The sequence below is a fragment of the Coturnix japonica genome, chromosome 17, assembly GCF_054131305.1.
Source record: "Coturnix japonica strain WE chromosome 17, WE-NBRP24, whole genome shotgun sequence".
NCBI classification, from domain to species: Eukaryota; Metazoa; Chordata; class Aves; order Galliformes; family Phasianidae; genus Coturnix; species Coturnix japonica.
The window spans coordinates 16386260-16400038 of NC_140679.1; the positions used below are offsets into that span (position 1 = coordinate 16386260).

At 46.1% G+C, this 13779-nt stretch overlaps 1 protein-coding gene across 6 annotated transcripts in view; it reads left to right on the top strand.

Annotated features, from left to right (window-relative positions):
- Positions 1–13778, top strand: part of GRHL3 (grainyhead like transcription factor 3) — an 81067-nt gene extending 67289 nt beyond the window's left edge. For 4 of the 6 annotated variants that reach the window (XM_032448953.2, XM_085518593.1, XM_015883328.3 and 1 more), the window contains 15 exons: positions 130–316; positions 992–1053; positions 2168–2504; positions 2768–2847; positions 3801–3954; positions 4480–4591; positions 5268–5362; positions 7443–7601; positions 7863–7941; positions 8312–8445; positions 9293–9327; positions 9996–10084; positions 10220–10305; positions 11245–11309; positions 12917–13778. In XM_032448953.2, coding sequence (XP_032304844.2) covers positions 149–316; positions 992–1053; positions 2168–2504; positions 2768–2847; positions 3801–3954; positions 4480–4591; positions 5268–5362; positions 7443–7601; positions 7863–7941; positions 8312–8445; positions 9293–9327; positions 9996–10084; positions 10220–10305; positions 11245–11309; positions 12917–13031 — 1770 coding nt within the window. In that variant the 5' untranslated portion in view covers positions 130–148 and the 3' untranslated portion in view covers positions 13032–13778. Of the gene's footprint in view, positions 1–129; positions 317–991; positions 1054–2167; positions 2505–2767; positions 2848–3800; positions 3955–4479; positions 4592–5267; positions 5363–7442; positions 7602–7862; positions 7942–8311; positions 8446–9292; positions 9328–9995; positions 10085–10219; positions 10306–11244; positions 11310–12916 lie in introns of those variants that run through there. The other 2 variants (XR_014935355.1, XR_014935354.1) reach the window with 2 other exon arrangements.
- The last annotated feature ends 1 nt before the right edge of the window (position 13779 follows it).

Below are 13779 nucleotides of genomic sequence, written 5' to 3' on the forward strand. Positions count from 1 at the left end.
ACCAGGAAGGCAGCCTTCCTCCATTGCAGCAGTGCCTTTCAGACGTCCTTCCTGCATCCAGCTGGGTGGCGTGGAAATTACTTTGAAAAATCCATATCCTTCATCCCCTGCTCCCTCTGTCTGGCTCAGTTTTAGATCTGTGCGTCTGATGAAGAATGACACCATGAACTTCCAGAAGTTCTCCTACACTAATGAAGATGAAGCCTGGAAGACCTACCTGGAGAACCCCCTGACCGCAGCAACTAAGGCCATGATGAGGGTGAATGGAGATGATGACAGTGTGGCTGCCCTGAGCCTCCTCTATGACTACTATATGGTACGTTACTATTGGGGCTGAATGTCCTGGGGGAGTCAGTCACACAGGACAAGTGTGAAGGTAAAACATGCTGAGCCCCGCAAAGGGATACCCACGCTCTGAGCTCTCTGTGTTGGTCACGCAGCGATCCTTAGGAAACACCCAACCATAGAGGGCAACTGTTGTCCCCAGTCACAAATGTAAGCTGATCTCATTCTGCATAACGAAGCCAGAACAAGATGGAAAACTGTACATGAGTGTCTTGGGTCTCAGGATGGGGTTCTTTGTATATAACAGCTTTCTGGTAAGAAGTGGGGATTCATTGAGAGACACAAAACTGAAACAGACAGGTGTCTTGCATACTCTCCAGCTTTCTCTCTCTCGGCGCTGCTTTAGGATGGGGCTGTATGAAATGCAGATAGGATTTAGACCTGAATGGAACCAACAAACTGATGTTCCCATTCACCTGGGTGCTTTTCAGAGTTGTTCTGAGAATATGATGTGGTGGGTTGCCTCAGGTTACCTTGGCAATCTATGTCAGAACCAGCAGGATGGCCTGGGTCTCCTGCGTCCTCACCCAGTGTTTATTATTCACTTGTTTTTTTATATGTGCCATGCAGACAGGGTGAAATTTGCCTCTGCTTTCCATGAATAAGATCTAACAACAAACTAACCCTTTGTTCTGCCTTGTTCTAGGTCCCAAAGGAGAAGAGGATTCTTCCATCGGGTATGATGGGACGTAATGAACTAGGAAAGAGGTGAGCTTTATTTTTGCTCTCTCTAGCTGTCTCATTCTCCTGCAGCTGCCTGCATGCATGATAGGTCTCCTTGCTTGCATAAAATAAACATCAAAGCATAGTGTTATTACCAGCAACAGTGGAGGTTATTAACCCTGAGACATGTATTAAAATTCTTTAGGCCAAACCCTAAGCAGGTATACATTGAGCTACCCTCGTTTACACTACTGAGGGTCCATCTTGTTGTGTTCAGAAGGAGTTGCACTGATGTGCAGTAGCTAAAGAATTTGTCTTTATTTGCTATACTGTGCCAATCAGATGGGACTAGCAGAGAGAAGGTAATAGTGAAGTCCTCTCCACCGAGCTCATAAAGGTTTCTGTTCTGACTGCTTGCAGTCTCCCAGGATTCTCTTCCAATGAATCCCATTTGTCCTTTGAGGTTTTCAGATAATTAACTATGAAATTAATAGCTCATTCGCCACTATGAATTCAGTTCCTCTTCCTGGATGCTGTGTACTTTGGCAGCCTTTTCTGGTTGTCTGTTTTTAAATCCTCAACAGAATAAGCCTCTTAAATGGTCTGCCATTCCTTCTTCATTATTAAATTAAGCTATTTTCTTCTTTCTGAAAGACTTCTGGACCATATTTACAGCAGCAGTATATTTCTTAACTACACAGATTCCAGCACATACCCAAAGGTGAAAGTCTTGAAGCTCCCACCCATTGAGCTACCCATTCAGCTCTATCTCCCCAAAAGGAGAAAGCAGTTATCTTTCTCATCTTCCCCCTTGCTCTGAATATTTAATAGCCCATAACAAGAAATGGTGGATATAGGCCCTGGACCCGCAGTTCCCAACCAAGTCTAAACCATATTCTCTGATTCTGTGTGATCAGCTTTTACCTGCAGAGCATCTCTGGCTCACACTGCGAAGTGTGTGAATGAGTGGAGATCACCCTTGGCCCTGTCAGATTCCTATACCAAGCAGATGTGCATAGCTAGCTCAAGGTCACTCAGCAGCCAGACTGTGCAGCTTGCTCCTCAGCTGTGTACCAGGACATCTGCACCTTGCTCTGACAACTTGCTGGGGGTGGTCCACTCTCTTCCCTAGTTTGAGATGGACCCCTTTCTCCATCAGGCAGTGCCACGGAATGGAGTATGACTTGGATATCTCGTCTTTTGACGGCTCAGCCCATCTCATGAAGCTCTTGTCTGAAAACCCTTCCATGACCCAAGAATATTGTGAACCACAGAAGAAGAATGGCTTAAGTCTTGAAGGCATCCCTACTCCTCACAAGCCAGTCATGATTCCACCAGGAACCAGCAAGCTGGATACCACCCCAGACACCTATGTGGTCCCTCCAGGGGACTTGTATGACAATAGCTCATTGAACTCCCTCTTCGAGACCAACTCCATGGCCACACCACAGCAGAGGTGGCAGCCAGACAGCACTTTCAAAGAGGATCCTCAGGAGGTCAGAGCTGCAGTGGGTTGCATGCTGACAGTGCTGGGGTACAAGCACAAGAATGTAATTTGGGATTTCCTTGTGCTAGAGTCAGGGGGAGCTTTGTTTGTGCATTAAAAAGCTTGATGGCATTCCCACTGAATTACTGGGGGTTTTACATTGGTTTTAGAAGGCTTTGAAATGAGGCCTCTGTTGTAATGAGTGGGAGAAGGTGAACAGACAAAGCAATGAAAGATTCTAAATGTGACTGTTTAATTTCCACTTTTCCATAGTCGCTACTCTTCAGCGATATCCTCAAGCCCCAGCCAGAGCCACCCTGCTCCGAGAGTTATCCTACAGATGGTGTTAAGAGGTAACTGCCAGTCCACACTCTCTGTGTTTCCAGTGCTGTGTAGGGAATGGCTGTAGCCCTCTTACTGCCCCAGTACTGGCCTTGGCAGTGGCCACAGCAAACTCCGAGGTCTTTTGCAGGGAGGTTGTATCTCAGAAGCAAGTTGCTCTTCACTGATTAGACACAGAGAAGTTACAAATTTTAGTATTTGGTGTTTGAAGTAGAGGTTAGTGTTGGAAGGGTTTTGCTGCGAAGTTACTGCCTCTTATTCCTAAAACATGGGAGATTTCACCGTTTCCCATCCTTCTCTCAGAGGAAGCTTTTCTTGCTCTTGATATTGTACCAAGCCTCCAAGTAGGCATTATCCCACCTACCACCTTCCATTCGCCTCCTGAGTTGCCTGACTGTGACTCAGCTATCAGCTGTGGGGGTTTTACCACAGACAGCAGCTCACATTTGTGAATCAGAGGCCTTCTGCTTGCTGTCTCTTCCTGCTCTGAAGGCTCTCCTGGCTCTATAGAAGAGAAGCTGCCAAGTCTGTCGTCAGAGATGGCATCACAGGGAGGTGGGCAGGAAAAAGAGCAGGTGACTAAACAGGAATAGGAGATATCCCCATTCTGCAGGTCCTCCTGTTTCTACAGGACCCATTAGGACACATTCCTCCTGGGTTATCCATTTATAAGTGTGAATTTGGAGACAGGAATCTGAGTTTAGGCTGTTTTGAGAGTCTCATTGGCAGTGCCTGTTTTGGTTTGTTTGAGTTGTTTGATTGTGTGCTGTTTTTCAGCAATCCACACAAAAAGATGGGTCAAAGCAACTAAGGACTCTGTGATTCAGTGTGAGATGGGAATAGGGCAGAGACTTCTGTGTGTGCAGTGTCTGTCACCTGTAAGGATGGAGGCATGCCTTGTTTTGCTTCTGAAGTGAAACAGCAGCATGTACTTACTGATCATTCTCTCTTTGTTCAATACAAGTGATTTTGAATACACCCTGGGGTCGCCCAAAGCCATTCATATAAAATCTGGGGACTCTCCCATGGCCTACCTCAACAAAGGACAGTTCTACCCCATCACGCTGCGAGCAGCTGGAGACAGCAAATGTTTACACTTGTCCTCAAATAAAGTGAAGGTAAGAGACAAGCTGACAATTTTGCTGACACATGCTATAATCAGACATCCAGCAATTGTACTGGCCTGGGAAAGCAGCTGAACATGAAGAGTAATAGCTTTGTGGCTCATGTTGACTTAAAGCAATGAATGGGATGGATTCATTCGTAGCAAGCTAATCCTTTGATGCACAGCAACAGCCTTCATGTAACCTGCCAGCTGAAACCTTTTACAGTCAAGTTTGGGATACACAAAATGTCTCCCCAGCTGGTGGTGTGCTGAGGGGCCTGGTAGGAAGACAAGAGCTGGAGGGAAGTGCTTTGTTTTGCTTCTGGTGTGTGTGGCTCTGTGGCTGCATGTCTGCATGATCATGGTCAAGTCCCTTCCCTGTCTGCCTTAGTTTTTCCAGCAATGTAACATTAATGGTGACATTAAGCTGCCCTTGCCCTTGCCTGGTGCATGGATGCACCAGATGGACAGGGCAGTGAGGGCACCAAGCACAAGACTGCTCTGTGTACTGATATGGGATATTCTCACTGTGTTACAGAGTGTTGTGATGATTGTTTTTGACAATGAGAAGATCCCGACAGAGCAGCTCAAGTTCTGGAAGCACTGGCATTCTCGCCAGCCCACAGCCAAGCAGAGAGTCATTGACGTCGGTATGAGCATGGCTGTGATAGCTGGGTTGGGTTGACAGCTTCTAGCATTGGTTTACTGCATTTGCAATACACAGTAACACTGTTGCAGCTCAAAACTCTGGCCTGGGGGGAAGCAGGCTGACCTTCTTCAGATCCCTTCTGTCTGATGAATGGTCCTCCAGGATTTAAAATGTTGTTTGCCGAGTGTTGGGATATGTGTGAGGAGCCCAGAATACATCAAAGAAGAGCCTTAGTCTGAGGAGCAGAAATTGCTGAACTCTAGTCTCTTAGAGATGTGACCTATGGCCTCTAGGAATCTGAGTTAAGAAGGGCTTTGGTACTGGTTGTCCTTCTCCACCGCTAGCACACAGGGTTTATAGGTCGTTGTGCCAGGCCAAAGGCTAGGGATAGGGGTAGGGGCAAGGTTAGGGGTAGCACCTTGCAGAGCACATCATGTCTCAGAGTAGGACATGTGGTTGTTCGAATTTAGAACCAATGTACATTGAGTTTGTGAAAAAAGCACTTCACATACAGCAGTTGCCAGCTAGGATGTTGGGTCATTTCTGGCCTTACAGATGCATGCTAAGGTTTAAGCAGTCGACAGCCAGTCAGAGGAAGACTTTCAGGGACTGGAAAGCCCAGGGAATGTGAACAGTTCTGCAGGCAGAGTATAAGCTGCTTCTTCATTGTGTTTCAGCTGACTGTAAAGAAAACTTCAACACGGTTCAGAACATCGAGGAGTTGGCCTACAACGCGCTGTCCTTTGTGTGGAACATCCATGAAGAAGCAAAGGTACAATCTGCTTACGGGGGGAAAATGGAAAGCCCTAGGCTACCCTGACAGGATAGACATGTCCCTCCACTCTCTGCTTCTCAACTGAAAGACAGAGAAAGTTTGAAACCCAAACAGTGCTATTCCAGTGGCCCCAGGTAGTGTTTGTCTGCTAGGACAGCAGGGAAGGACACAGTGTTTCTCTGTGTGTTTAAGCATTGCCATTAGCTAATAAACATTCTGGCTACACCTGAGACTGGCTCAGTGATGTTTTCTCAGTGCTGATAGATAACTCTTGCAGAAAGCCCTTTGCATCAGGCAGTGATCAGGGCTCTGCTCGCATGTGGATAAAGCCAATTTAAATAAAATGCAGCTCAGGGAACAAAGCTCAGGGAACTCTTTCAAGGCAGAGTTTTGGTGCAGAAGTGACTGACCACCCTTTTCTGAGTTGCGTGATGTGGAAGGGAGCAAAGCAGGTCACAAGATCCCTTTTGACCTTACAATCTGCAAAGCTTATATCAGCACTTTTCCTACAAAGAGAAAGAGCTCTGCTGTCTCTTCTGCATCTCTTTGTCTCTTGTTAATGCTTTGCTTTCCAGTGCAGATTGAAAGAAGCATATAAAAAATAAAGATGAAAGTGCAAAGAAGGAAAAAAACAACAACAAAAAAAAAACAACCACAGATTCTGTCTCCCTGAAACTGGTAGCTTGGGAAAACTCTGGTTTGCTTTGGAATCTCATTAAACCCTTCTTTTAGCCCAAAGGTGACCTTAGTCTTTTACAACCCAAGAGGTTAACAAATGTCTTCAAGGCAAAACTGTCAGAAATGGAAATATGTCAGGTATGTGGCAAGCCCTCAGGGGCACCTCAGCAAAACTGGATTTAACTCTCAGCAGAAACTCTGTACAGGCACTGGCCTGGGGCTAGTAGGGGTGAGACTTCAGAGAGTTGTTCTGGGAGCCACAGCGTGAGGGTGTCCAGTGTCTGGGTCCTCAGTGGTACCTGTTACTTCTTTTTTTGCAACTAAACTTCCCACCACAGAGAAATGGTTTCTTTTCTGTATGTAGATATTGAATAGATCTGATGCTAGATTTCAAGGCTGAAATCCTCAACCAAAGCCCTGCAGAGAGAGCTGTGTGAGCTTCCGCAGCTGCAAGTCTGTTCCCAGGGAGTCTGGTGGAAATTTCAGGGTCACGCAAATGAGTTGGTAATTTGGAGATACAATGTGGATAAGCTGCATAAAGCTTTTCTTCATAAGTTCCCACTTGGAGGTAATTGACTCCATACTTGTGATCAGGGAGACCAGCAGAGGAGGAATATTTGTTTAGCTAACAACAGTGATCTGTGATTCTTGAAAGATGAAGCTTAGACCTTCTCCCTACCTCCAGGGCATTGCTGTCTGAAGGTCATTTGTTCAGCTGAAAGATCAGAAATATCAGCAAGAACATCCCCGACCAGAGTTTGCTTCTGGTCTGAACTCTGCTTCTGATCTGAAAGAAGAGGACAGACTCTTTAGCAGGATCAGTGCTGACAGAACAAGGGGAAATTATTTCAATCTCGAAGAGGGTACATTTAGGTTAGATATAAGGAAAAAATCTTTTACAGTGAGAGTGGTGAGGCACTGGAACAGGTTGCCTAGTGATGTGGTTGATGCCCCATGCCTGGACACTTTCAAGGATAGGTTGGATAAAGCCCCTGGCAACCTGATCTAGCTGTGGTGTCCCTGTTAATTGCAGGGGAGCTGGACAAGATGGCCTTCAGAGGTCCCTTCCAACACTAAGGATTTTATGTTCTTTGATTCCCTAAACTGATGGGAGTGGATCACCCAAGTGTCAACAGAGAGCAGGAGACAACTGTGGATTTATGAGCTGTTTGTGCAGAACTCTTTCTCCTAGAGAGCTGCTATGAGTGATGGGGGAGAATCTAGTTAGAAACGACCCACAGCTGTGCTCAGATGGGGAGCCATAGCCTACACGGACAGCCAAGGCCGGGAATGTTGCGGTTTGTCTCGTGAGCTCCTTTTATTCCATCAAACTTCTGATGGATGTTTGAGGATGTTTCCAGTGCCAATAATCTGTAGCCATTTCTGTTCCTATTTGCAGGTGTTTATTGGGGTGAATTGCCTGAGCACCGACTTCTCCTCTCAGAAAGGAGTGAAAGGTGTCCCGCTGAACCTCCAGATAGACACTTACGACTATGGCTGTGGGACCAACCAGCTGGTGCACCGCGCTGTCTGCCAGATCAAGATATTCTGTGATAAGGTACAATGCTGCTGAGAGAAGCATTTAACTCCAGGAGGTGAAACAGAGAGGTTGTGAGAGGCCAAACAGTGCAGCAGGCAGTGTGGAAGGGACATGGTTTAGTGGGAGCTATTGGTAATTGGTAATAGGACTGGACTTTGAGGTCCCCTCCAGCCTCAGCCATTCTGTGATTCACCTTCATGTTCTTGTCAGTAAACCCTCTGCTGCTAATCTTATGTTAAAATTATCAGTGCCCTGATTTTTGCCTCATGTTTCCCACAGGGAGCAGAGAGAAAAATGAGGGATGATGAACGGAAACAGTTCAGAAGGAAAGGAAAATGCTTGGACTCCAATAACAATGGTGAGAGAGATGTTTGTCACCTGATCCATGGGGGCCTGTCTGTTTACTTCCATGAGATCTGGCCCAGAGTATTGTCATGCCTGATGAAATCAGCCCCATTCAGAAGCAGCTTGTCAGTCAGGTCTCCTCCTGCCCAGATTCCCAAAGCCCATTATTGATACTAACCAACCCTTCTGAACTGCCATGGGATCGTGGAAGGGAGCAGTCCTGGAGGAGATGACAGTGAGCAGGCCCTGAAGACCTGGATCTGTTGAGATCTATCTGTTTTCTAATATTTCTATTGGGAGATGTTGGGCAGGCACTTCCCCACTCTGCATGTAGTCACCTCTTAAAAGCCCAGACTGAAGTGAACTGCACTTTCCATCTGTAGGTCTGAAAGGCTGTTTGCTCTCTGGCTTCAGAGGGAATGAGATCACGTTCCTGAGGCCAGAGACTGACCTCGAAACCCAGCCAGTCCTGTTCATCCCCAACCTCCATTTTTCAAACCAGCAGAGATGTGGCACGGTAAGTCCCTTTACAGAGCAGTCAACCTGTTGCTTTTATCACACCCATCATTTCCAACCTGATCAGACCCCCAGCATGACTTGTGTTATGTAAAAAAAGAAAACCAAACTACAGCTGTTCTGTAGAAATGTGGTAAACTTGAAGATGCAGCTGTCAGGAGTGGCCTAGATGCCATGCAGCAGTGATGGGCAGGATAACCTTTCCAGGTTCCTTGCAGATAGTCCTGTGGTTTACACATCTCATCTGAAGCCATGGAGGATGGGTGTGGTGGGAGAAATATTGGCAGAAAGTAAACTGTAGAAAAATACAGCCACATCTGTCCCTGTGCAGGAGACATCACTCACTGCTTCTCTGCCCTTCTGTCTGCCCTTGAGCCTGAGACATCCTAGACATAGCCTCCTCCAGAGCTCATCACTATTTCCTCATGAAACAGTTTTGGTTTGTCAAAAGAATGGAGAAAAGCCACCTGTGACAGCACTGTAGGGGCTGCTGTACTGATACATCACAGCAAAATTAGGTACTGGAAGAATGTAGTGTGCAACCAGTGATCTTGCTGAGGAAGAGTTGGTCCTTGATCCCAAGCAGGTTATGTGATTTGAGCTGCTTTTTGGTGCAGTTAGATATGTGTTCAGGTCTCTTCTAGGCAGAGGAGGGGAGCCTAAAGAGTTCTTTACATCGGTTTTCATTTAATCCAAGATTCCCATAGAGTTTAATTACATTCAGAAGGAAAAATGGATGGACTGGGAGAAGGGGAATCACATTAAGAGTGTGCCCTTGTGTTCCCTGCCAGCTTTGTTGTTTCCCAACACCACAAACTAAACAATTAATGTTTCCTTTCTGTTTCAAGGCTCTTCCTCCTGCTGTTCCCAACTCTGCAAACAGGTAAGAATGCAGCAGTCTGTATTCTCCATCCATCAGCTGTTCTATTTCTTTGGGCATATTTTGGCAGATTAATATCTGTAGTACATATCTGTAGATGAAAAATAACAGCACGGTGTCTCCCTGAAGCCCTTGAACATCGAAGTATGTGTTAAAGTTTGGCTTAGAAGGTACTAAGAGGACACTACTTTCCTCCCTGTCAGTGAGCCCCTCCACCAGCTGTCTGGCCACTGCTGTTACTGAGACCAAATTTGAAAAGAAGCAAAAAAATTTTTTTAAAAAATCACAGAATGATGACAGACATGTTCACATCACATTCACAAGGAGAAATCACACTTGTAACAAGCTTAGTGTGCGGAGAAGCAGGGATTTACCCCTTGGCTTGATCCACTGTCTAGTAACAGAGCAATGAGGACATGGAGACAAAAAACCACTTTTTAAATTACATGGTACCAAAACCACTGCCCACATTCACTGACGTCCCCATATGCATTAGGCAGGAAGCTGCAGATCCGGACATGCTCTGTGGCTGTAATTACAGAATCAATATTTAATTGCTGTGTGTTTGTTGGGATAATCAGTTGTTCAATCAAAAGTCAAACTGCTGCCATTGTTCTGTTTGCTGCTATATTGTTCTGTCCTCTTGAGAGTACTGTGTTCCTCTGTCTCAGGCTGCCCCTAAAGCGGAGTGGGGCCTCATTCACAGATGAATTTGACTCGGTACCTCCAAAGCAAACCAAGGAAGAAGATCCTCAGAGAGGTAAGCCTTGGGGTGGGAACTCTTCTTGGATGTGATCTTTCTTTGAACTAATGTAGCTCTGGATCTTGAAGCATGTGAAGCCACATTGCTGTGTGTGAAGAGCCCTGACTCAGTACTGTGCTTTATCCATTTCAGTGCTATTGTATGTGCGGAGGGAATCAGAGGAAGTGTTTGATGCTCTCATGTTGAAGACACCAGATCTCCAGGGCCTCAGAATGGCTGTGAGTGTTTCCCAAAAACAGTGGCATGTGACCAAACCACATATCATAGGGTCCTGGCACTTGGCATACAGGAAAGTGGATATAAGGCTGTTTATATCTCATGTTTGCTTTCTTTTGAGAATGGAAATGGAAATTGTGAGGATGGGTGAAGTCTACCCACAAATGCTGGTTATTCAGTGTGCCACAGAAGAAGGGAAGAACACACTATATGGCAAGATGGATCTGAACACTGATGGAGCTGGGGGTGTCCCTGTTCATTGCAGGGAGTGGGACCACCTCTAAGGATCCCCTCCAACTCAATGATTCTATGATTCTATGTTCTGTTCAGAGCATCATGTATGTGTCATCTTGTGACAGCAAATTCTATTGTAAAGCTCCCTTCCCATGCTGGCCACGTATGTGTGATGTGAAGGCAGCCCTGGCCTTGTGCTGGAATTCCCTGTGCAGTGTTTGTAGAGCACACAGCCGTATTTCTGTGATGACCATCAGCAGCATCCCTGATAACCTCCCTCTCTCTGGGACTTCCTAGGAAGAAAACAAGCAAAATCCCAGGCTGGGTACAGCTTTACAACTGCACTTCAGGCCTTGTTGGTTTTTACAGACTTTTAAAATGGAGTCTGAAAAATGAAAGCACAGATGGGTCAGAGGATTCAGAAGATTCTTTGCCATCTTTTCTCTCCATCATTACCTCACCACAGACAGTCAAAAGCCGCTACTGAAAACACTTGTGAAGAAGCTACATGGCTCCCATCAGCCCAGCGCCAGACAGAAACATGCTCAAATTGTACTGTTCAAACCATTGCTTCAGCCTTTTTTTCTTCAGTAAAAAGGAGGGGGAATCCTTTGCTGCCAAATACCTTTGACTCAGTGTTATCTTTGATGTTTATCATAGGAATTTCATTTTACAAGTACCAAGAATTGCTGTGTTTTCTCTTGCAGATTTCAGAAAAATATGGGCTGCCTGAAGAAAGCATTTATAAAGTCTACAAAAAATGCAAAAGAGGGTAAGCTAGTCTCTCATCTGCTTTTATGCTACACCTCTACAACCCCATTCCCTTTGGTACCCTGTCATAGGGTGAAATAGCATTTTAACAAGATAATAAAAAGGAAAGCCATGTGAGGTCTGCACTGTTTGGAACATATAAAATTCAGATATTTGGGGGCTTTAAAGATTTGGGATAGTGGTTGTTTGTACTATATTTGTATGGAGTGTAAAGGCTCCCAAGGGAAGGTGGATGGACAAAGGAGGAATGTTTGGGGAGTTTATTGGGTGACCCCTTATGTCTCAGTCTGAAAGGCAGAGGTTTTAGAGTACTTATCTTACTGTCATCAGAGATGTATAAGTCTTCGCCTCTTCTAACCAAACACCTGAGTGTCCCTGTCCCAGAGAGAGATCGTACCCGTTAAGTAAAAGCCTCAGTAGGGAACTGGGGAGCTCTAAAAGAGGAGCACCCATTCCCAGCATTCCCATCCCATCCCCAGATCAAGGAGGTCATCAGGGAACTCCACTCTGACTTTGGGAGGTGTATCAGACCCTCCTGCACACATGGGGCTCTCATGCAGCCCAAGTGCAGCACTGCAGGTCCCGCTACAGATACTTGTCAGGTGTTACTGGAGGACCAGCACAGCTCCTCAGGGCATGGACAGAGTTTTGCAGTAAATGTGAAATGGTTTCTCAAGTGATTCCACTATGATCTTTATTATTGACTAGTCAATATGGACCACATATGTGGTTGAGAAGGAGTGGTGTTGACTTGCATGAGCAGAGGACCAGCTGCTGAATCTTCTATGGAAGGCAGCAGTCTTGTTGTAGGGCCAGGTGCTACTTTAAGAGGTGTTTTCTGGACTGAAGAACTCCTCCTGGACTGTGACCCTCTCTGGCAGCAAGTTCTCCCTCCAGCTGTTGGAAAGAGAAGGGCCCATAAATTCCCAAGTTATTTCCATTAAGCTAAATCCAGAGTTCTTCTTGCAGAGAAAGCGATATACAATCAGGCTTTGCAAGCACCAGTGACTGCCTGGGAAATGAACTCATTGTTGTTACTGGCTCTGATCCCAAATTTGAGCGTGGGGAGAGACTGGTAGAAAAGAAAGGCCGATGACAGGTCCTGCGTTATGCAGCCCTACATTCTCACTAGCACAGCCTGCAGACTTGTGTTCCACATGAAAACACAGGGGAGCAGAGGCCGGGGAAAGCTGAGAATTGGTCCAAAGTTCTGCTTCTTCATTCAGTTTCTGGTTTCATGAACTGAGAAGGTCCTAAGGCTCCCTGGATGGGATCTTCTGGTTCATTTGGTCTCACTATGACTTGATCCCCCACAGGACCTATTTGTTCCCAGAGCTAAAGTGAGGCTTGTAGGCAGCTGCAAGGTGGGAAGGGGAGAAGCAGAAGTTTCTCCTCCACACTGTGGTAACACAAAACTGATTAGTAATGAAGCAGCATGGGCCATTTTTAACATGAAATCTGCTTAGAGAGGGCTGTGCCATGAGGCTCTGTGGTGCGATTACAAGTGGGAACCCAGAGCATGTGGTGCTGTCAGACCCTCCAGGTTAAGCTGCACCTTTAGCCTTGCAACACACTTGTCTGACCTAGCCGCTTCTCCCTGTCCTTTAGGATCCTGGTCAACATGGACAACAACATCATCCAGCACTACAGCAACCACATGGCCTTTCTCCTGGACATGGTGGAAGAGGAGGACAAGATCCAGCTCATCCTCAAGGAGCTATAAGGAGCCACAGTCAGCACTTACTGAGACTTCTCTTCCAGCTGGCACATGTGACCCAACAGAGTTCAGCCCGGTGTCCCACCTCATTACTCTACTTGAAAACTGCCAGCGGGGTGGGCCTTGCAGTGCTGGGCCAGAGATGGCCTGGAAGATCTGCTACTGAAGTGAGCACAGAACTTCTCTCTATTTAGTTGGTTATTATTATTTTATTTTATTCCCTTCTGGAGACAGGCCTGACCTTCTGTTTCCAAGCCGGGAAGGCGCAGCTGCATTGATGTGGCTGCTGTCTCTGGGCAGCAGTGAGGACAGTCTCTGCTCACCATCTGCCTCAGCCATGGTGGGTCCAGCTGCGGACTCTGGCTTTTCCCCCAGCCCATCAGTCCCACAGAAGCCTCCAACCATTTCCAGTAGGGCTAAGCCCAGCTCTGACCTCTGTCCACAGAGACTTTCACAGATACGTTTAAAAATAACTGTTAAACGGACATTGCTTCCACACCCTCCACCACCATCTCTCTGTAAATACCACCAAGGCCTCTTTAGCCCCCGTTTATACATTTCTAATGTATCGTTTCTTTTATATTTTATATGTGTATAAATGTGCATTGTTTTATATTTGACTCAGTACGTTGACACAGAGCATTTCAAACACAGGCTGCTTCACGTTTCTCCATGAACTCCTTTTGTAACTGTGTTGTTGGTTTTGTTGTTTTGGATATTCCATAGTAATAAAGATTCAGAGACAGAACACAAG